Raw genomic sequence first — 24,009 nt, forward strand, 5'->3', positions numbered from 1 at the left:
TGGAATGAGGATGTTCATATGTCGTCTTTGTTTTCAGATAAATTGTCACGAATGTTTTGCATTAAGACACAGAAGTGGTCTTTTATTCTTTAAGGATGAAATTTTACCTGTGTTGGTGCACAAGTACTACTGAAAGTGAGTTTAATCCTTCTGTAATTCAGAAGGAATTGTAGCTCAGAAGGCTGCTGCAAGTCAGCGTTGGTTTGTGAGAAATTGTGCACTTCTCATACTCCACAGACAGTTTTAAAGGGTGCTAGTTGGGTTGGGCTCTGAACTTATATTTAAAAAAAAAAAGGCAAAGACATAGAAGAGGATTACTGGTCCTAAATGTGTGCATGTAATACTGTTTCCTTTATTTCAGCGATTGGCGAATCTTCAGAAATCACAATTAGGTGATAATAAAGTCAAGAGTAAGCAACAAGACCGAAGCAAACAGTTAAGGCTGTCTACTTCCAACAATAGCTTAGCTAACACTCCCCAGGAGTATAGCAACGATCTGAAGTCATTCCCATCCCGGAGTCCTTCACAAGGGGATGAAGAAGATTCTGCCCTGATTTTGACACAGGACAACCTGAAAAGTTCTGATCCTGACCTCTCAGCCAACAGTGATCAGGAGTCTGGTGTGGAGGACTTAAGCTGTAGGTCCCCAAGTGGGGGTGGCTGCTTGCCTAGTGAAGACAGTGGCAAGGACTCTGATGAGGCTGTATTTCTGGCAGGCTGAAACACCTTCACAGCAGCAAGGATCCAGATGAAGTTGAGTCTTACACAGTCTGGAATGACATCTTTTCATCAGATGAAGAATGGAAGTGGTCTGTAGCCTAAAGAAATAATCCAAAGAAAGGGAACTGTGCAATTGTGTAAGTAAAGATCTAAGCAGAACAAGTTCATTAATTTTAAGACATAATGCTAAAAAAGGTAATATCTGCTGTTATATTTAGTTAAGCTAATGTGATATTTGTTTTATCAATGCTGTACATAATTATTCCTTACTTTGTACATTTCCATAATTATTTATTGTACAAGATAATAGTTCTTCTCCAAAGATGTGAAATTCCAAAGTACTCTCTTACACAAGGTTGAAGATGCATTAGTGTTAGCCTTACTGGTGAAGCTGTCAAAACTTATTTTTGTAGAGTTCTTCTGCCTTCAGACATATTATGTATATTTTCTTTTCATAAGAGGTGTTAAATTTTGAATTCAAACAATTATTTTGCATATCCTCCTACTAGAATTCTTTACAGCAAAGTAAAACTAACAAATTGACATGCTGGCTAAGGGGACAAATGAAGCTTTGACCCTGATAAAAAAATCCTTTAGTAAGCAGTTTCTGCTGCTGCATCTGAATGCATCCCATTTCTACTTGGTTCTCCAGCAGTGCTGAAAGTTCAGTAGTTTCTGTGACCAAAACTTCAAAGGAATATAACAGTATTCACACAGCCTTTGTGCTAAAGCATCCCTTTATAACAAAAGGTACATTAGGCAGTTTACTCTAGCCTCTTTATGTTTAGTTCTCAAGTTTGTTTCTACCTTACCCTAGTTCCAAACCACCTACCTAAAATTCTAAAGGTAGTAAAATCCTAAATTCTCCAGCCTATTCTGATTCCTACTTGAAAATGTTTTATTTGAGCCGAGTGAGGTACACATACAGTGCAGAGGATAGAGAATATACAACCACTTACAAAAATCACTTACGAAAGCATCACTTTGAATTCGTAAGTAAAGGAAGGTTATGCCCATAAAGGAACTGTTATAAAGAATATTCCTTCCAAATTCTGTTGTTCAAAATAAACTAACCATTAGCAACCAGTTTTTCTGTCCTCACACAAAATTTCCCTTTTAGTATTTGCCAAACTGAAGAGCATGGCAATACTAATTTAAGAACTGATTCAACATTTACCAGGAAGTTTAATCTTGTTATCATATTTTTAAGAATAGGAGTAATAGTTTTCATAATCATCAGTACAGAGGTAAACAAGTGAAAAATGTTTAAAATTTGGAATGTCTTGAAACTCACTAAAAAGGTGGCCAAAATAGGCTGCAATTCTTCCAAGTTTCTATTTTTAAATATTAGTTAAAGCAAGCAGTTAAAAATACAGTTCACATGACTGCTCTTACCTGCTTGGAGACAATGTGGTATTGAACTCTAGTAAAGCAAAGTGGTAGTAATGTAAGTTTACTTTGATTGCATTTCACATTACTCCTCCAAATACAGACTTACAGACAGAGTTGTATTATATAAATATGCTTCAATTTAGAATTGTTAGATTTTATTACATTTATGGAATGGTTTTCATTCTGTTCTGTGAACTTACATTATTAAAAGTGAGTATGTAAACTTCAGTATTATTAATATCCTCCTAAGGGAGCTGCTGTCTTTGAACAAATAATTCCTAACAGCAAGGTTTATCTTAATGTTATAGTGGAAAGGCCAGATCCTCAATTTGATAAATCCCTATAGCTCAATTCAAATAAATACAACTCTAAGGTATACTCTGTTGACTATCTAGCCTTCTGTTTTTAATCTTTATGAATTTTTAATAAATGAAATCCCTGATTTTAATTGCACTTTTAAAAATGTTTTGTATTTTGAACATAGCCTGTAAAGTTTATGTTATTAGAGACTTTGAATGCACTTTCTCAAACTAAAGAAATATGCTGCAAAGTCAGAAATGAAAACAAACCACACAAATATTCTACCTAAAAATGAGTTTGAAAATGGGCAGTATTATTGCACATCTTTAAAATATAAAGTTATATATGATATTGTGTCCTATTAGACATGTCCAGAAATAAATGCAGAACAGCAAGATACGCAAATTCAAAGCACTGTCTTTGTGTCGCTTATGCAACTCCATGTAACTAGCTTTACAACTAAAATATTAACATATTAACATTTTCTTTATCAAGCCTTCACTTAGCAGCCCTCTGTGATGTGTCTTTCAGCCTTTGAAATTTTGCATTAGCTGCTACTGTTTTCACTGTACTGCATGTATTTGTGGCATTATCAGGCTAATGAGAAACACTTTCAAATAAACACTTAGGTGTAATTTAATTTTATTTCACACCAGTGAGTGAAAGAGAGGTTTGCTATCCTGATTTTTGTACTGTAGTTTTTCATTTACTCAAAAGTCACTTTGCCACTAAGAACAGGGAATTTTTCTATCTTCCCTACTTTGATACTTTAATCCAGTAGTTTTAAGCTGTGGAGAAATCTACAACTGATAACTAAGAAAACCAAGACTCTCAACAATTGTATTAATAATATGGAAGCATGTTACAGCCCTGTATTTATTTTTCTTAGGAAATGCAAACCAAAAAAGATTGAGAAAACCATACAATGAACTACACTGATTTCTTGTAGCCTTGTGCTGCAAACCTTTGCAAATTTGGCATAACCCCACTGTAATTTAAAATACGACACAGATGAACATAGCTAAACTGCTGAAAAGGCCTCTCTAGGTTCAGGCTGGTCTTTAGTATGAAAATGTGCCTCTAAAGGACACTAAAGGGAATGGGATCAAACAGCTGAAGCCTTCTCTACAGAAGATCACCATCTGAAGCACAGAAGGAAAACCTATTCACTACTGCTTTTATTGGTAGCTCTGCACAAGAGAGAAAAAGGTGATAAACTGCAAATGGATTCTAAAAATCTGAGAAATAGAATTAAAAAGTTGGAGGGCACAACTCAGAGCAAATTATATCATTAGAAGTAAGAAGAGAAAAAGAAAATAAGTAAAAGGAGGGAAGCAGGGAAGGAAAGCTCTTTGTAAAATCAGCAAGTAAGGCAGGGAACCACATCCTTTGAAGACGGGGCAAGCCAGAGCACAGGTTCACATAGCATAGAATATGTTTAATGACACAAACTAATAACAATTAAGCCCCAGCAACAGCTAAGATATAGACTTTGCAATGAAGATAAGCATGTCATCACTGTTGACTAGCTAACTTGATGCTTTCATGTGGATGTTGCCCTGATCTGCACACAGAGTTCTCAAGTAGATCACAAACATAGTCAAGGTCAGGGGCTGTTTCTGGGCTGAAGGCTGAGTGCGGCTTTTAGGTTGGTTGGTCACCCTTATGCTCTGTAGTGGAGAGACAGGTAAACACCACAGTGATTGAAAAATCCTCCAAGGACAGGAAAGTCACTGACAGTTCATTTAGGAAGGGAGAAACGTGGTGGGTCAACTTATCAGAGTACTAAGACTCATGAAAAATCCACCAAAGATCTAGAGACAAGCGTATTGCAAACCCTGAATTCAGAGAGGCCAGAAACACTGGCAGAGTGGGGCAATAAGAAGGTAAAATAAGCATTTAACTTTACCTGTCATATTTAAATTGCCAGTAGAGCACCTGAAACCAGCAAATCAAATCATGCTAAACCTTAAAATAAAATATAGTGGTCTTTTAATATAAATTATTCTGGAAAGAAGCTAATGAAACCGTAGAGGTCCACCAGAATTGTGACTGAGTTCAGGCAAGGACTCACTTTTTTAAGTCTGCTGGTTGCCAAGGTTTTTTGGATGAATTTATTCCCTTTGTGGAGACTAAAGAACACAGTTATTTTATGTAAAGTATTTCCTTATTATTGATATACAAGCTTTCTTCATAGCTTATTACTGTAAGTGTGATGTCTACAAGGTATCTGACCAAAACAAGGTGCTTACAAAAGCCAGAGATCCAGTATGGGTTTTCAAAGCCTGTTTCAGTGAAGGTGGCTCCAAGAATTACTGCTATTGAGAGAGTTAAACATGAAAAGCTCGCATCACTACTCATGAAGATATTAAGTTTCTCCTTGAGTAGCTTACTGCATCCATTTCCAACATAATTCTGTATCCACTCAAGAAGTCCTGCAATGTCAAATGCCTGACTCTATCCATAAGTTAGATGATTACAAGATATATAAAAATCCCAAAGCCTTTATTTGTAAGTTTAACACATTACAGCATTTACTGTTCAGAATAAAGATACAATTACAGCTGATAACTTTGTTGTCAGAGTTTCAATTCAGTTTGACCTGAAGGTCTCTTAAATCTCTCTTTTAGAAAGATTTATGCTAGTCTTTGAAGGGAGTAGTAAGAATCTGGACATGAATAAAACTGTAAGATTTCTAACTTATACATTTAGTCCAGGTCCAAAGCAGCAAAACTGCAGGATTATATACAGAGCAAACAGAACTATAGTACATACTGCTTAGAACTGACTTTACCGTAATAGTCTCTTGCTTGCAGTGATGCCTAGCACAGCAGAGTGCCTCCTGAGCAAGTTTGCTGATGACGCAAAGCCGGGAGTGGCAAATACTCCAGAGCATTGTGCAGCCCTTCAGAAGGACCTCAATAGGTTGGAGAGATGGGCAGAGAGACCTTCTGAAATTCAACAAAGGCAAATGAAGAGTCCTCCACCTGAGAAGAGTATTTCTGGGCTCCTCAGTACAAGAGAGACATGGAGCTCCCGAAGAAGGCCCAGCAGAGGGCAACAAAGATGATGAGGGGACTGGAGCACCTCAGTGATGAGAATAGGCTGAGGGAGCTGGGCCCGTTCAGCCTTCAGAAGAGACGACTGAGAGGGGACCTCAGCAATGTCTGTAAGTATCTGAAGGGAGGGTCTCAAGAGGATGGAGCCAGGCTCTTCTCGGTGGTGCCAAGCAATAGGACAAGAGGCAATGGGGAGAAACTGATGCACAGGAAGCTCCACCTGAATATGAGGAAGAACTTCTTTACTGTGCAGGTGACCAAGCACTGAAGAAATGACCAGAGAGGTTGTGAAGTCTCCCTCAGTGGAGATACCTAAGAACTGTCTGGATGCAATCCTGTACCATGTGCTCTAGGATGCCCCTCCTTGAGCAGGGAAGTTGGACCAGATAACCCACTGTGGTCCCTTCCAACCTTACCCATTCTGTGGTCCTGTGATTTAGCTGCAAGATCAGGTATTGAAATTAGGCAAACCCCAGGCTCAATTAGCAGTTACAATACAGAATGTACTTCCCCCCCAAAACTACTGCAACATCAGAGACAAGCCATCTTCTTACTCACTGAGTTCTCTTTCCCACTTCGCAGAACACCTGAGGGTGACATAGCGCAAGGCTCCCAAGAAACAAGTCACTGTACGTAGCCTGTTATTCCAGATTGCTTAAAAGTTCGCTTGACACATTTCAAAAGCCTTCAGAATATGCATCTAACAGCAGCTGCCGTTCTCTTACACTTTACAGGGAGTTGTTTAAAGATGGATTTACACCTACACTCCATATTTTAGCAAAATAATGTAAGGAACGCACTCAACAGTGAGCTACCAGCATGCTAGAAGCAAAAAAACCTAACTCTTGACAGTGTGATCACCATTCTACTAAGTCTTTTGGTGAAGGTGCAACCAGTGTAGGACTAAAGAAAAAAAACAAACCTCAAGGAGAAAATACAAACCCGCATCAGCTTGGCCTTTAAAGCCAGAAAAGCCAGAAACAGGCTGGCTTTTCTTGGATGTGATGGGATTCCTGCAGCTAACCCAACATTGTTGAATACAGAGACTTTTCTACTTCTTTTCCAGAGGATGGGTTTGTGTCTGCAAAGAGGCTAAAAAATAAGGGAAAAAAATCTAAAGAATAGGAACAATAATATGAGAGAATAGAAAGGTGGAAAAGGGGAGATCTTAAACTCTCATATCCCTGAACAACAAACACTGAACTTGCATTGAACAGTGACAATTTCTTCCAGACTCTACTCCACTACCACCAGAAAGAGACCATGAAGTTTTGAATTTGTAAATTTGCTAAAGTCATCATGGCTAGGCTTCGCAAACGAAGATTGGGGAAGGACTCTACCCACACTTGCTACAAGTGCGCTGGTGGCTAAAAAGGCCAATGCAAGATAAAAAGTCCAGTTGCAAAAGGCACAGCAGAAAGACTCCTTAGGTGGTATCGACAAGACACGGTTCTTTCTACGTTGTCTTTTCTCCTCAAAAGTGATCCTGCGTGCTTTCCCAAAAGCAGGAGCATTATAGTGTATCTCCAGGCCTCCCGACTGGAGGCCAGAGTAGACCAACAATGATGGACATGGTCAAGGCTGAGACATTGTTTCAGGGAGTCCTTGTATCTCCTCTTTGAGGCTCCTCTCTTGCAGCAGCCGGTGGCAAGTTCACCTTAGAGCACAATCTTAGGGAGGCGGTGGTCCTTCATCCTGGAGACATGCCCTGCCCAACACAGCTGTGTTCTCAGCAACATGGCCTCAATACTTGTAACTGCTGCCTGTTCTAGAACAGATGTATTAGTCACATAATCTGACCAGTGGACATTTAGGATTGTAGAGAGGCGGCATTGATGGAAGCGTTCTAAGAGTTGCAGGTGGTGGCAGTAAATGACCCATGATTCAGACCCATATAAGAGAGCAGACAGCACAATGGCTCTGTAAACGCTGATCTTTGTACTTTTCTTCAGGTGTTTGTTTCGCCAAACTCTTTTGTGGAGTTTTCCAAAAGCACTGTATGCCTTTGCTAACCTGTTGCCTATCTCTCTGTCAATCTTACCATCCGAGGACATGATGCTTCCCAGGTAATTAAACTGCTGGACTGATTTGAGCTCTGATTCACCAGTGGTGATATGAGGATGGTGGAAGACTTCCTGAGGTGCAGGTTGGTAGAAAACTTCTGTCTTCTTCAAGCTGACTTCCAGCCCAAAAAGCTCTGCAGCGTCTGCAAAGCAGGATGTTAAACGCTGCAGAGCTGCTTCTGTGTGGGCGACAAGGATGGCGGTGTCAGTGTAAAGCAGCTCCTGGACAAGATGGTTTAAGGTCTTAGTGTGGGCCTTCAGTCGCCTTAGGTTGAATGGGTTTCCATTGGTATGATATCGGATGTAGACACCACTTTCTTTGTCGATGTCTGCCATGGCCCTTTGGTGCATCATGCTGAAAAAGATTGTAATAGGGTTGGTGCAAGAACGCAGCCTTGTTTCACACCATTGGTTATTTGACAGGGCTTGGAAAGTGCATTGGCATGTCTGACTTGGCTGTGCTGATCCTCATGGAGTGAGATGACCATTTTAAGGAACTTGGGGGTAAATCCTAAATGTTCCAGAATCTGCCAAAGACCTTTTCTGCTCACAGTATCAAAAGCTTTGGTGAGATCAACAAAGGTTACATAGAGACCGTTGTTCTATTCCCTGTACTTCTCTTGCAGCTGTCTGTGAACAAATACCATGTCTGTGGTACTCCTGTTGGCTCTGAAACCACATTGGCTTTCAGGTAGAATTCCTTCTGCTATAGTGGGTATTAGTCTGTTCAAAAGTATTCTTGCAAGGATTTTACCAGCAATGGAAAGCAGAGTATACCACGGTAATTTGAACAGTCTGATTATCTCCTTTCTTCTTATACAAGGTGATGATGACTGCATCACGAAGGTCTGATGGCAGTTCGCCTGGTTCCCAACAGCGCACCACAAATTTGTGAAATTTAGCATGGAGTGCAAGGCCCCCATGCTTCCAGACTTCAGGTGGAATTCCATCAACCCCAGCTGCCTTGTCAGTTTTCACCTGCTGTATGACCTTAAGAGTTTCTCCCATAGTAGGGGCAATATCCAATTCATTTTTCACCAGTTGTTGTGTAATGTACTGAATTGCTGAGTCTTGAACTACACGGCTAGTACTGAAAAGAGTTTGAAAGTGTTTGCTAAAGTAACATAAGAGGAAAAGCTGAAGTGTGCAGAACTTGTACTAGTTTGGGAAGCAAATCCCCTGAAGGTGACCTGGTTAAAGAGTTCAGTGGTAGTAGAGCATCACAATAGCTGACAAAACATTCAACATGAGGAGGCAGATGAGAACAGAAGCCTGTCATTCCACACCATTATAAAACATATAAAGAAAATACTAGCCCAATACAGCAAGAACACCAGATGTCTGGTCATCTGTTCCTTTCTCTGCTTACAAGGAAGAAACAACAATAAAAAACCAGCCCTGTACAGAGTTGTGAGTCTAGTCTTTAACGACAGCTAGATCCTCAGAAAAAGATCAGAAACAACTTATACATCCAGCACAAAAATAGATGAGAGTTTGCCAAGAAGGTGACAGTGATGACTTACATCTAACTCTTCTCCAGAGCTGCAGAAATCATGCTACTCAGATACAGAAGTCTAGAACCATTTGGAAACCTACATGATCTCATTCCTAACCAGGGCTTTAGTTAGCACATTAGCAGAAGTGCTATGTCAATATACAAGCAGCACATTTTTTGGAAGAAGATACTCTAAAATTATTGCTTAACCATGGCACTTATAAAGTGTTGATTTTTTTCAGACACCCAAGTATCTTCATTTGGTCCTATCACTTCTCAGCAGATATACCTACATCCTAAAAAAGTCAGCTTACCAGATGCAAGATTCAGTGGGCAGAATTAAATCTCACTTCCAAGTTCTATCCCTTGCCTTAAGATAGCACACAATGTAACTCCAACCACATTAGTTTCTTTCTTTTTTAAAATTAGGAAAAAATAACTATTTCCCACAGAACTTCAAAGATAGTTTTTGTAAAGTGCTTCTGAATTCCTCACATGATGAACATACTCATATTGCATAGAACAGAAACTGGGAGGTGATCCGATTATTAATCCTTTAAGTATAAAAAAAAAATAAGAAAATTAAATTGTCAGATGAAAATTGTGTTTAATTATAGTGGTAGATACCAAGCCACTCCTGAAATCAGTGCATCAATGTTACTAACCAACATACGAAATCTAAGCAGAGATCATTTATTCTATTTTGATTCCAGTATAATTTGTTCCAACACATTCTTTGCTTAATTCCAATCTATTTATCCAAAACACAATATAAGCTACACTTAGTTTTCTATTATTATTTGGAAGTAAAAAACTTGTTCTTCAGTATTTTGGCTTCAAGAAAAGACAGCTTGTGAATCCACTGACCATCTCAATTAAGAACTTCTTCAGTTTCCAAAGCCCTATCACACTTATCTCAGAGTCTTCCACAGATCAAGCCAAATCTATGTTTAAAGTTCAGAATACAAAAGATATGAATTAAGTTTTTATAAAAATGTAAAAAGTTAGTCAAAATTACATGTTTAGATATTTAATTTCTGAAGAATGGAGTATAGCAGCAGGGAACTTAAATATAATAAGAACTATCAACAATAAATACAAGAAATTAATGCAAAGATTGCAATAGAAGGATTCTTGAGTACAATGAGAATATAAAGAGACATTCTAATTTGTACAAAAACCATTCCAACTTTGTATACAATCTCTTCTATAAATACAACCATATAAGATGAAATGCTTATTTGCAAATAATAATTATTAAAAAGTGTGCTTTATTGGGTTTTTCATTCGTTCTCTTGGCAGGTGTAGTTTGCAGGAAGTCTGTAAAGACAAATATCCATAATTAGATATTTTAACTCCTCCAGAAGTTATGTTTTAAATACAAATAACAATAGATCCAGTACATACTTGATTTCCACAGCATCATTAGAACACTAAGCACTCTAACAAATCCATTTGCAGTTACACAGTGTGGAACCTTATGGTAAATTGTTTCAAAAAAAAAGTTTACCTATAGCGGTGCATGAAATTGGCTGTGCATTGCTATTGCCTGTTGAAGTTTTTCCTCTTTGGCTCGTCTGCAGTGGCACAGCTACAAAACAAGAAGTACAAGACTGAATTCTGAACGCAATTTTTTATAATGCATACCAGTTTCTCTTTAATTATTTAGCTACTTTTCTTTTTAAAAAAGAAAAGCCCTCTGACCTACCTTCATTGTTCAGGCTGAATAATAGTCTATATTGATAACATTATTCCATCCACAATTGCTTACAAGACGATTGTTTGCAGTGTTATGAAATGCACTGATTAGGCATCTTTAAAGAAAGGTAAACTGTCTGCTAAGTTGCTTCTGTTACAGCACAAGCAAGAATGTTGTTTTTTGAACCTCAGTTACTTATTTGGTGATAGCCATCAACAAAATAATTAGTTTAATAAGTTTAATAAATTAAACATTAATGTTGTTTAATACATGTCATTTTATGTCAACCTTCCAAATTTGAAATTTACCATGTGGCTATCTTCCCTGTATCTGTATATGATATTCAAGAAAGTGGCACAAAAATATTTGCAACAATACACCAATAAGGTCTAATGCAGGAGACCTTTGCACTCCTGCCTTAAAAATACGTGCCTTCAGAATGTAGATTATACTCTAAATACACTGAAGCCAGTTAAGGATAATTTTTTCTTCTGTCAAAGCTCACTACAGCACTGTTCTGTACCACAGGACTGCTCAAACTCAAAGTCCTAAATTTATTTATGTGTCGTACATATCTCAGATTAGAAGTATTTGTATATTACATACCGTTCTCTTTTCCATAAAACTACTGAGAAAGTCATCTATTTCTGTTTTGCCTTCCAAGAAGTCTTCTGCAATAGTGTCAGACTCCTCTTCAGCTTCATGGGCAGCTACTTTAAGTCTGGCTTGCAGAGCACTTGGACTGCAACTCTAAGAAAATAAAAAGTCCTACGTAATATTAAACTGTCCACCTCAACTTATATTTTCAAGACTATATAAATATGGAATATGTGGATAAAGCATTATTATTACATAAAAGCCAAAGTGACCAGATGAAGCTTCATCTCCAAGAAACAGTACAGCTTGTTAAACTAGAAGGGATTCAATGTGAGAAAAGCATTGCTAGTTTAGGTCTTGATACACAATCATTCTCACAAATGTATAAAGCTTTTCAACTTTTACCCTACACTGTAGAAAGCATCCAGCTTGGAAATCTGACAGGTTCTCGAGTGCATGATTTCTCAGTAGAACTAGCGTTTCAAGTGTCTTCAATAAATAGGGTCTACTTTTGAAACTCAGTTGTGAATCTGAGAAGTATAAAAAGGCAAAAAAGCACTTACTGTTCAGCTTTTAAATACCCTTGAAATGACTGTGGAGAGGAAGACCGGAAAGCAAAAAGCACCTACTCAAGAATTAGATGGGCTGCTAATCTAAACTAGTATACTTATTTTTCTGTTCTTATAAACCTCAAACCTTATTTCTGTTTATTGCATACAATTTCATTATTTTTCCTCTAATATGCTTGAGCAGTTAATCAGAACATGATTCACATCCAGTAGGAGTCTGTGCAGAGACAAAACTGCAAAATTAAGATATTTATACATTTTAGATGCTTGGCCTACCCTTCCAGCTACTGCATGAAAAATATTTTACTTAAGTACTGTAAAACTTTAATCAGAAATTTCCTGTTAAATTAATCTTGTAGCAAATAAGGAGATTCTGCTCTAATAAAAGATGACTAAAATTCACTCACAGTACAAGTAAAAAGACTTGTCTGGAACTTTGAAGGACAGAGAATAGGAGATACCAGGTAGAGCACAGCAAACATCAACACATGAAGATATAGCGTATATGGGAAAAAAACAGAAAAATTCAGTTGCAACTCTCCAGCTCTCAGCCTCCTAACCATCATTAAACTGAATTAGCAAATCTAACTTAGAAAAAAGAAAAGGTAATGCAAAAGTGGGATATTATGTCCTGTTCTTAAGTGGTTTCTTACAGAAATAAGTTTCTCAATGTCAGCTATCTACATCCACTTCAAAGACAACTTGCATCACATGGAAAGGAGGCATTAGAAGTCAGACTACTCTGATTTTCCAGTGAGGAAACATTAATACTTTTAGATAATGTATGAAATCATTCAGTTTGCTGTCATGCAATTTTTTCATTGTTATTTTGTATTTTGTTACTTTGGGGACATTCTGAAATTCAGGTACTATGTGTGCTAATTTGACAGACTGTTGTATTCTCAAGTCTAGCAAATAATTTCAGTGCAGGAACTGGTTTGTGAGAAGTTACATCTTCTAATGCATAGCCTGGTAAACATACCAAGAAATTGTCTTCTTTCTTTGAATTACTTTCTGAAGTAATAATTTTACCCAGCTTGTGCTTTTGAATGTGCAATGTTTGACAGCATTATCCAACATGTTGCCCAAAGTAAGCATACCTAGTGAATCACAGAATTTAATTTATTTGACCATTTTCACCTGGTACAGTTTTACAAGCTTACTATGTTAAATGAGTACCATTAATTAAACAAGCCTTCTTTAAAGATCATTCTATTCTTAAAACTGGTTTGGTCCAGGATTGTACTTAACAGCTCTAGATGCACATCACTCTCCTCTTCCAACTTTGCTTCTATCATAGCATTAAAAAACAAAAACCCAACCAAAGAAACCCCTCTTTTGCTTTTAACCTGTTTGGTACACCATCCCATTTTTTTCATACGTTATATGAATCTATTTCATACAAAATTAGATTAACCAGAAGAATATTCTTAATGGTTAAAGATACAAATCAAAACTTCCATTTTATTGAAGTATTCTTAAAGGATAACATATAGAAATTATACCTCACTAAGTTCATGCTGTCTTTGCATCTTTTTTTCAAAGGCTGCTTTCATCTGTGTAAGTTGTTCATACTGGAAGGAAAAAGGAAAAGAACATTTTCCCCTTGAAAACCAGCAAATATTATTCCTAACATTTCTGAAAAAGATTTTATTGCTCACTTACTTTATCCAACACTGTCTGTCTTTTTGCCTCAAGACTAGGCTCCAGCAACAAGTTCTTTTCTGTAAAATAAAGTCACTATTACTACTTTTTTTTAAAGGATTCAGTTCACAGCACACAGCCACAGATGATAACATTTTGACACCTTACTTGCCAGCTCTTCGATGCTTTTCACTAACTCATCTCTATCAGTAATGACTTGCTTCAGTTGTGGTAGAGCCACAAATTGTTCCAGTAATACCTCCTCTTGCTCGTTCATACTGGTCAGCTGCGATATGCTATATTCAAACAGAACGGGAGTAGATTTAAATCTAACAGCAAACATCACATGCAGAGTAACTCACCTCTGCCAAAACTTTGAGGCATTTTTGGGGATTTTACAGACATGTGACACTTGACTACAACTTCTTTTTCCCCTTTCTCCTGGATTGTGGGCTCTACTATGTGCAGAAGTAAGCTTAAAAAGTAGCATGTTAAAAAGTATCACCCATTTCAAGGCTTACTTCCTAAAAAGTGCTTTTTAATGCTACTACAGTGGGTTGACTGTCCCCAACTACCAGATGCCCACCCAGCTGCTCTCTCCTCCTCTCTCCCCCTCCTCAACAGAATATAAAGGAAAAGCTCAACGGTTGAGATGAAGATTAGTGAGATCACTTACCAATTACAATCACAAGCAAAAGACACTCGGAAAAATTTAACTGAATTTACTGTCAATTACAATAGGAGTTGGACGGTGAGCAAGAAAGACAAAAACTAAAACATCTTGCTCCCTTTTTCCCCAGGCTCAGCTTCATTCCTTCATTCCCAAATCCTCTACCTCCCACTGCCCTCTATTCCTTGAGGCAGGGAAGGAATTGCAAAGGTAGCAGTCAGTCCATACAACTCATCTCTGCCACTCCTTCCTCCTCACACTTTTGCCCCACTCCAGTATAGGTTCCTCTCCACAGACGGCCATCAGTTCCTGGCAGGGGAGACTACTCTAATTTGGGCTATCCATGTCTGCAGGTTCCTTCAGGGCATATCTGCCTGCTCCAATGTGGGGTCCTCCATGGACTGCAGTGTGGGTATCTGCCCCACCACAGCCCTCTCCATGGGCCACTGTCCTGCAGTGGATTTGCTGCCAAGCCAGCCTGGCACAGGGGAAGACCCTGACCCCTCTCACAGAGGCCATCCAAAAAGCCCCCCAGCTACCAAAACCTTGCCACCTACACACAATATAGCTATTCAGAACAGCTGCAATACCATTTGTCATTTAACTCAACTATCACCAGAAAAATCATAGAATTTTAATCCAGTCTTCTTGAAAGGATCAGGCTTGATTACAATATTTTATTTAAACAAACAAATTAGACTTCCTGCAAAACTGCTAACTTGCTGCTATGTAATAAGGATACTGCTAGAACTTACAGCTGATTTAGCGAAATTAAACCTTTGGAAGGTGTCAAAGGAAACAAAAAGCCACCCCAGAAGTCCTTCTTGCTAAAGGTCTTCTCCTTTTTGAAAGGACAGAGTTTTCAATCGCTTAACTATGACACCACCATAAAGATATGAGATCCGAAGGAAACAAATCTCCTAAGACCCTCAGAATTAATAGCCAATTTGTAATCTATTCTATCCCAGATAACTGATCTAAGAGGCTGTCTTGTTATATCTGAGCAACGTGCAGGGAACAATTGCTAATAAAATTTGTTTGAATTGTGACGAGATGATGAAAGTGTTTGTGCAATATATATATAAAGTACTCAGATGTAAAAGTGATTTGCACTGGGACACCTAGCACAGTTACCACCTGGATTTGTCTAACCCAGCCCACCCTGCACACGCTGAGCTGCTCACAAAACAGTCCACTGCTACCCTGCACTACAGTCCTTTCGAATTTAAGAGAATGTAATTTGTGAACCAGCCTAAAGCTGTCCCATTTCCTCCTTCAAAAGTTATGCTTATTGTATTAATAGAAATTAAATCCCTGGCAAGGCTTCAGAAAACAGTAGAACACTGATCGTTAGGAAAAATAAAAATAAATACTCTTTTTCCTGGTGTTGAATCAAGAAGATTAGATTGAAAGAATCAAATAGATTAGAAACCCCTAAGCAAGCAGCACATTTGAATTCAAGGCTGGCTTACTTTCTGACTCCACAATTTTGCTATGTGGCAGTTCTCCTATCCGTAACTTTTATAAAAATCTCAGTAACGTGTACAGACTTATGACAAAAATCAGACACAGACCAGCAGTAACTGCCTTTTAATAACTATGGAAAGTTTAACTACCTTCTGAAAATTTACCTTAGTTCTGAGAGTTCTGGAAAGGTATCAGGAACATCAGGCATCTTGTAAGTAAAACCATTCTGGCCAACCTAAATGTAAGTTCAGAAATGCTTAGTAGATTTTTGAAGAGCAATTTCTTGATTTTTAACCTGCTTAATCCAAAACTGGAGATGAATAGTTGCCAGCAAGAAGAAAAGCAGGAAAAGTGGTAAGAAGCAGTAGTACTAGTCTCTGAGCAGAAGACAACTCAACAATGGCAACAAAATGCTCGAGGATGTTTGTGGAGGCATGTCACAAAAGATGAGACAGTTCTGGAGGCAAATAATTCTGCCTTGCCATGTCCTTCATTTGAAAACAGTTGGGTGACCAAGGAAATACACGAGTAAAACTCAGAGAAGTGAGAACAAAGAAAGAGATTGACATTTTGATCTCTTTCATATGGTTTTTAAAGCTACAATCCCTCAGAAAAAAAAGGTTTTAGACAAGGAAAAAGCCTTTGTCTTCATAGAATGTAGAAAATTTGAGTTTCACAAAGCCAGAAAAGTGTCTTCAAAGATTAAGAAAACTTTTGTTTCTAAAGACAAGATTTTATTAAAGTCTAAATATTTACATATAAAGTTTTTAGAGGACATCAAAAAAAATTCCTTCCACAGTTCATCAGAGAGAGGGAGTTTGATATACACATACAAGATAGAATTCTACATATAGAGGCTTAAGATTGCATATTGTCCTCATCTGACAGGTTCTGGGCAGGAAAAAAAATAAAAACCATTTTTCGTGTTTGGAGAAACAGTTACAGCTGCACTATGGGAAAGTGCAGCTCCAAAAGAAAAAACCCTCTATATTCAAAGATATTTAGCATAACACTAGTTTCACTGAAACTCAGAAAGACAAACTTGTTGCTTCAAGTTGTAAAAAACTTTTTGTCAAAGGCAAAATAACAGTTTTGCTTTCCTAACACCAGCAAAACAATGAAGTGCAGTTACACACACTGCTTCCTTGAGTTTTGTGGCAATGCCCTGTGTGCCCTCGAGGGAACTCATACTCAGTGTCTGACAGCTTAAGCAGCAAAACTCAGAACACAGACCTGAAGCACAGCTTCTGCTGTGGGAACAGGTAGTGGCAGATCAGCAATCAAGCCATAGGAGGGAGCAGCAGGCTTGTCTGTAGTGTAGCTTGAAGAAACTGATTCAGCAACAGGCATGGCTGCCATTGTTCTATTTGTTTCTTGAGGTGGGTATGGAGGAAGAAATGGAAACCCCTGAGGAGCAAAAGGAGGCATTCCAGCTGGTTTGTTGAAAAGGCTAAAAACAAACAAAAAAACCCCACAACCATGAGCAACCAACTGCTTACAGCACATTTCTTATCATTTGAATTATAATTACTAGACCACATAAAAGACATGACTGAATTTTCAGATGACTATAAACTTTGCATTGTCTGTTAATTCTAATGTAATGTCTTTTTCTCTTATACTGCAATATGATATAGAATCATGATATATGATATAGAATTCCATTAAACTATATTCTTGCCAATTACACACACTCTTAATTATAAGAAAACTGCTTCACAAAAACTTATGAGAGCATAAATTTCAATTGTTTCCATCCTGAAGTTGTAAGAAACATATTTGTGTCATACATTAGTTTTTACTTATGGTATAGCATTTAACAGTTTGGGCAACACACACGTAGTTAACTTCTAAATAACAGGAATGTTTTTTTTTAAATTCACAACTGAATTAGAGCTGCCTCTAATCCTAGTATCACAGAATCATAGAATCAGCCAGGTTGGAAGGGACCTCTGAGATCATCAAGTCCAACCCTTGATCCAACACCGCCGTGCTTACTAGACCATGGCACTAAGTGCCACATCCAGTCTCATCTTAAAAACCTCCAGGGACAGAGAATCCACCACTTCCCTGGGCAGCCCATTCCAATGCCTGATTACCCCCTCTGTAAAAAATTTTTTCCTAATATCCAACCTAAACCTCCCCTGGCACAGCTTAAGACCGTGCTCTCTTGTCTTGCTGATAGTTGCCTGGGAGAAGAGACCAACCCCCACCTGGCTACAACCTCCTTTCAGGGAGTTGTAGAGAGTGATGAGGTCTCCCCTGAGCCTCCTCTTCTCCAGGCTAAACAGCCCCAGCTCCCTCAGCCTCTCCTCATAGGACCTGTGTTTGGGTCCCTTCACCAGACTCATTGTTCTTCTCTGGACCTGCTCCAGCACCTTAATATCCTTCCTGAACTGAGGGGCCCAGAACTGGATACAGTACTTGAGGTGTGGCCTCACCAGCGCTGAGTACAAGGGAAAAATCACTTCCCTGGACCTGCTGGCCACACTGTTCCTGATTCAGGCCAGAATGCCATTGGCCTTCTTGGCCACCTGGGCACACTGCTGGCTCATGTTCAGCTTCCTGTCAATCCAGACTCCCAGGTCTCTCTCTGTGGCTGCTCTCCAGCCACTCTGTCCCCAGCCCGTAGCACTGCAGGGGGTTGTTGTGGCCAAACTGCAGGACCCGGCACTTGGCCTTGTTGAACCTCATCCCGTTGGAATCAGCCCAACTCTCCAGCCTGTCCACTGAGAGCAGCAAGAACCATAGTTGTACTGATAAAGTTGGAATGCCTCAGACCACTTTTGCATATTTAATGTAATCCTTTAAATTGCACAATTTATGTTGCACAGTTGTGCAACAGAAACTGCCCTAAGCTTGGGAGGTTATGAACAGAATATGAAAAAACACAACTGCTCAAATCATGATCTACAGCAAATTCCAGATTTCATCTGATAATGTAAATATTGTTTTTCAAGAAAACAGGTATAAAGTTACATCAGCAAGTTGATATAGTAATTTCAATGAAATTCTGTGTTTCTTCTCAAAACAATCATGTCATCGAGCATGCACATGAAATTGTGCAAGGACAGGGAATATAATTCTCCCCAAATATCCATTACATTATTCCTGTCCCTGCCCTCCTAATAATTGGCTTAGTCTCTTTTTTAAAAGTTAAGTTAAAACACATAGTCCCATTCACCATGTTTATAGATAACTTACTATGGAAATGATGTTGAGCTAGGAGCCAGGACTGGTGGATTCTTCCAAAACTCATCCAGTAAACTTTGAATAATTTTTCCAAGATCTGAGTGCATTGTAAACTGGTAAAAGCACAAAACAAAACCCAATGCAGAAAAAAAAATTATGTCTGGAATCGAACAGCTCCAAAATGTGCTGAACTTAACTGTTTAATATACCCACACAGCAGTGCTGGAAGCTATTTCAGACATATCAGCTACTGTAAACTGTGTACACATAAGCTCCAAATAAAGTGATAAAGCATCCCAGAATTGAATAGAAACTAGAAGTCTTTTGTTTATTCCATTATAAAGGAAGAGTCAATGAAGTACAACATTTCTGATGTACAACCAAAAGAAATCCACCTTAGTTACCAAGTTACATTTGGGAAACCAACGAAAGGAGGGGGGAAAAAAAAGATTCAAGGACAAAGGCATTAATTGCCTTCTGAAAGAGTCAAAACCTCTCCCCCATCCTCTACCACATCCTTGTTGGCAAAGAAAAGGGGAAAGAACAGCATATTAAATTCCTGAATATTCGAGCTAAAACCCTGACGTTGTTCTAATAGGATTAGGCTGGAAAGAACTATGTTACAAAACACTCTTAAAGCATCCCTCTCCTTTATTTGCAATACACTGTAAAGAAACAAGAACTGTGCTATTGATACTGACAAAAAAATTTGATAGGAACTTTCTAAGCCACCGTAACTAAAATAGTTTTAGATATATGGAATACTCAACTCAGTAACAGCAGCAGTAAAAGAATAAACAGTAGTATACTGAACACCTGAATTTTTGTTTTCAGGCCCCCAAAACACAATTTGAGAGAGATTAGGATCTGTACTTATCTTTTTTACAAGGAGAAATTAGCAATAATCTAGTGTGACATGTATTAAAACTTCTATTAACAGTACATCTATGCGAAGCTACAAATTATACATACATTACTTATTAATGGACCGGTCACATATACTCCCTGCTTGTCCATTAAATGATGTCTCACAGGTGGGAAAACACTGATGACTGGCTTTTCCTGAGGAAACTGAGGTGGAAGCAAGCTGCAAATACAAGAACAATCATTACTACAGCTATATCCCATGACAAAATTTGTGTAAGAAGGCTTATTATGCTAAGAAAAAGTACTATTAATTACATAAACCTACTTTTCTACACGAAGAGTTATGGAGAAATATACAGTGAATGAAGCACACAAAAGGATTATTCAGTTATAAAATTAGAAGTAAGACAGAATGGAATACTAGACTTCCATGGAACTAAAGAGAGCATTTACTGGGCAAAATTGTAGTATAGCAATGGAGTACATATGTCCATGGACAAAGAAAAACTGTAGCATAAGGAGAGTATTTTCAAATACAAATGTTATTACTATAAATACAATGCAGTGTAACCTGTAAGAATAGAACAAGTCAGCAGGTGAAAGTAATAAAAAACTTGTGGACAGAATACCATCAATATTTGCCACAGCAAAAGCACCCCCGAAAACAAAGTAACGGGAAATGTTACAATAAATCACTTAAGTTATGATCCAGAAGCCTCACTGGGGTAAGAGTTTGGAGTTACAGCAGACTAGTAAATTACTAATCAAGTTTATTTGCAGTTGTAAGGGATTCAAAGTCAGAAACCCTCAAGTGTTGTCCCCTAGTAACCTTCAACTAAAAACATACAGCTATCTTAGGAGCTGAGCACAGCAAAATACACTTTTGCTCTCAGCTGAGCATTTGCATCTTGTACAGGACTAGTTTCACTCATATCACTACAACACTAATACAAATCCAGGTTCCTGAAAGTTAGCTGGGAGCCACTTATGTTCTATTACTACTTTTTTTTTTTTGAGAACAATTTTAATTTTCAAGATGTGCATAGACATATCTCACTCTACTTACATGTTAATATTAATTGTCAAGTTGTTTACAGTGAACGGCAGTCGATATTCCACATCTTTCTGAATTTCTGCAATGCTGTCAAAGAAGAAATGGTTAGCATTCAATTCATGGTCAATATAATAGCTTAAAGTCTAAAAAACCAAGCATGACCTCAGACCTCTGTACTTAGTTTAGTTTTGAAAAGCCCTGTAAGAACAAAATTAAAAATGCTGGAATAAGTTAATATGCTTCAGCATGCCATATTGAATATTAAGATTAAAGCAAAAAATAGGAGGTTCAACTTTTAAACCTCATACAAGATGACAAGCAATGGAAACACAGTAGGAGAAATCGCAGTACTCACTATTCTGACAACAATCTCAACTTACTGGCTTAATTTATGGCAAATGTGTGCTAAAAGTAGTGCTAGGAATGTTTTGTGTCCTTCCCAAGCATTATTTGGACATAGAATTTAAGACTCTAGCTTTCAGAGCTTGGGGAACAAATGGGTAAGACATGAACTTAGTTATGAACCTTGCTTTCTGCAGGCTGATCTTATTCCTCTCATAGACAACTCAGTATTTGCTCTTGCCCTGTGAAATCACACTTTGTTTGAAGAAAGTATCAAGTATCTTCAACACAAGAGAATTCAAATCAAGGGCTCCACTGTGTTACACCACACACCAAAACTGGCACTTCCTCATTCTTAACTGAAGGATTCTCCCTGGAATCTCTCACACACATTCCTGCCCTGTAATCATCTGTCACACTTTTTTAATAGCCTGCTGCAAAATCCTTTTGAGAAGGGTATATAATCATGCTCCACTCACAGGCACAACCTATAGAAACTGGGGAGGAAGATGAGGACAGGGAGAGAGAAACAAGAAAGACAGAATCATATTGAGCTGATCAAATGGTTACAACCTCCCTTACGGAAAACCTTGAACTAATAAACTTAGTTGCCCCTTCCCTAAGTGGGAATGGGTACACTGGAACTTAACTATGGTTAGAACAACAGCAAATGTAAGAAAACTCTTTTTAAATACAAAGACTTTATTTCAATCTCCTAACCTGTGAGGGACCCTGAAAAGGAAGTTTAGCTGCTTTACTGAAATTAAGATGACACATACCTGGGCTTTTATGACCTAAGACAATACAAATCAAACTTGAATAACTTAGTTACCTACACTGTGACGAGAATTTTGAGCATTTCAGTGAAGAGCAGTCAGGATACTCATAAATGAATGACAAAGTAGACTTATCAGTCAAAACAAATACTAGAATGACATTTACTTAATCGCTGCTTAGGAAACAGTGCTGCTGCAACGCTTAATGCATATTCCTATCCTACAGATCTGTGCTGCTACAGAGTTCATGAGCAAGGACATCAGTCCCACCCAAGAAATAAACCTTTGCACTTTTGAAAACTTGCTCGAGTTCACATACCTTTTTAAAAGCAAAGAATTTGAGGCGCTGATATTCAAATTTGTTTATGAAAACTGAACACTTTGTCAGAATTTACTCTGCTTGACCGGCTTTTGGGTTTTAATTATTTTACTATGATTAAAAGAGATCAGACTGCTAGTTTACAGGGCTGTAAAGTCACATTTGGGCAGCTATCATGTCCCTACCCCTCATCTCAATTCCTGGCTGCAGGAATTCCCCCTCTGCCTGTGCTTGTGCTGGTGCCTGCACAAACAAGTAGCAAACCAGTTCAGCAAGCTGACTGACAAACACTGATCACCTTTTTGGGGACTTAACTCAGGATGAGCTTCTCTTCCTGCCAGGAAAAAAGTTCACTAAGCTGCTGCCTGCCTACAGAGACAACTCCTTAGAAAAGTGAAGTCTCGAAAATATTTGCAAAACTGGTTCTGAACAGAATTAAGTTTATGCAAGCAACAGTAATTAAAATACTGTCATATTTATGTTCCCTGTGTGATAAATATTAGGATGGTGAGCTATCTGCAGTTATTAAACTTGGAAATACAGTAAGTATCTCTTCTGCTCCTAGTCTCACTCTGATGTGACAGAAAACTCTCCTTCCTCTTTCCTGATTGTTTTGGAGGTGGCATCCATCATTCCAGTTCTACAGACATCCTAGGAAGCTGTATGTCTACAGAATGCTTACTTCACTGAAAATATAATTTCGAATGTATGAATTGTGGATCTCCTTTTAAAACGTAAATAGTTTTAAAAGACTAGGAAAAATGGAGGGCAGTATGCCAAGAGGGAGTATCTCAGGATGAAAGGAAGTGTTTTGTTTTAAAAAGTGTGGATATTGAACAGAAATAAAAACAACCGGCTTCTACTGAGCATATAAACAAAAACAGTCCCCAAGGAACAACTAGTTATTAGGAAACTACCACTGAACATCAGAAAAAATAGTCAGTAGACCCTGTAGGGCTGCTACGCCACTGCAGATAGACCAGTGTGACACACAGCTCCTTGGTACTCTACGTTTTAGTGTCAACTTTTAAAGAACAACACTCTCACAACCAGCTCTGAGAGGTTTTATCCCAACAGTCTGCACGTCTTTGTAGACTTCAACCCATTAAAGCACTTAGTCGGCTTTCTGGTCAGTGGCCGGTGTCACTGGGCACGGAGACCTGCGCCCGCTCCCCCGGCCAGGCCACACCGCCGCCAGCGGGGCCGCCTCCCCCGTAGCCCCGACAAGCAACTCGGCTTTCGGTTTCTCAGTGCCGCTTCCTGGCCCGCCGCGGTACAGCACACCACAGTATAGTCCAGCTGTCCCCCGGCGAGACCCTCCGCCCCCGGGACAGCCGAGGCTCGGCCGGCCTGGCTGTCCTGTTTACCCGCACAGCCGCGAAGTCCCGGCCGGGCCTCCCCGGGTGGTGACGGGGCGCAGCCAGGTCCCCGTGTGGGGACACGCCGTATCCTTCCGACACAGCGCGGTCCCGTGCCCGGGCCGGGCCGGGCCAGGCCGGGCGACACAGCGCGGCCCTCCCGCCCCCGCGCTCTCCCGCCCGGCCGCCGCGGCCACTCACGAGGCGTGCGCGGCGCGCAGGGACTCGACCTGTCGCTGGCGCTGCTGCTGGAGGCCGGTGCGCGCGGGCGGCGCGGGGCCCGCGGCGGAGGCGCCGCCGCCCTTGGCGAGCGGGAACAGCCAGTTCATGGCGGGCGGGCGGGCGCGCGCGGCGGCCCCGGGCGGGCGCGAGGGCACCGGCGGCACCGCGCGCTCCGCACCGAGCGCCCGCGCGCGCCTGCGCGCG

At 39.3% G+C, this 24,009-nt stretch overlaps 2 protein-coding genes across 3 annotated transcripts in view; one reads left to right on the forward strand and one right to left on the reverse strand.

Annotated features, from left to right (window-relative positions):
• The window catches only part of MTMR7 (myotubularin related protein 7), a 42,293-nt gene extending 41,543 nt beyond the window's left edge, over window positions 1–750 (forward strand). The window contains exon 14 of the mRNA XM_017816423.1: window positions 362–750. Within this exon, the coding sequence (XP_017671912.1) occupies window positions 362–721 (360 nt within the window). The 3' untranslated portion in view covers window positions 722–750. The remainder of the gene's footprint in view (window positions 1–361) is intronic.
• On the reverse strand, window positions 708–23,912 carry VPS37A (VPS37A, ESCRT-I subunit). Of its 2 annotated transcripts, none has more exons than XM_017816622.1 (12): window positions 23,785–23,912; window positions 20,801–20,875; window positions 19,840–19,954; window positions 18,880–18,980; window positions 16,909–17,125; window positions 15,840–15,910; window positions 13,707–13,834; window positions 13,560–13,618; window positions 13,400–13,468; window positions 11,335–11,478; window positions 10,540–10,620; window positions 708–818 (listed from the first exon to the last, which is right to left on the reverse strand). In XM_017816622.1, the coding sequence occupies exons 1-11, from the start codon at window positions 23,910–23,912 to the stop codon at window positions 10,540–10,542; spliced, it is 1,188 nt and encodes a 395-aa protein (XP_017672111.1). In that variant the 3' UTR covers window positions 708–818. The 2 variants fall into 2 exon arrangements, with proteins under 2 accessions (XP_017672111.1, XP_017672030.1); XM_017816541.1 differs by lacking the exon at window positions 708–818 and adding an exon at window positions 9,617–10,349.
• Between the last annotated feature and the right edge of the window lie 97 nt (window positions 23,913–24,009).

This window comes from Lepidothrix coronata, unplaced genomic scaffold, assembly GCF_001604755.1.
Source record: "Lepidothrix coronata isolate B3197 unplaced genomic scaffold, Lepidothrix_coronata-1.0 Scaffold0, whole genome shotgun sequence".
NCBI lineage: Eukaryota > Metazoa > Chordata > Aves > Passeriformes > Pipridae > Lepidothrix > Lepidothrix coronata.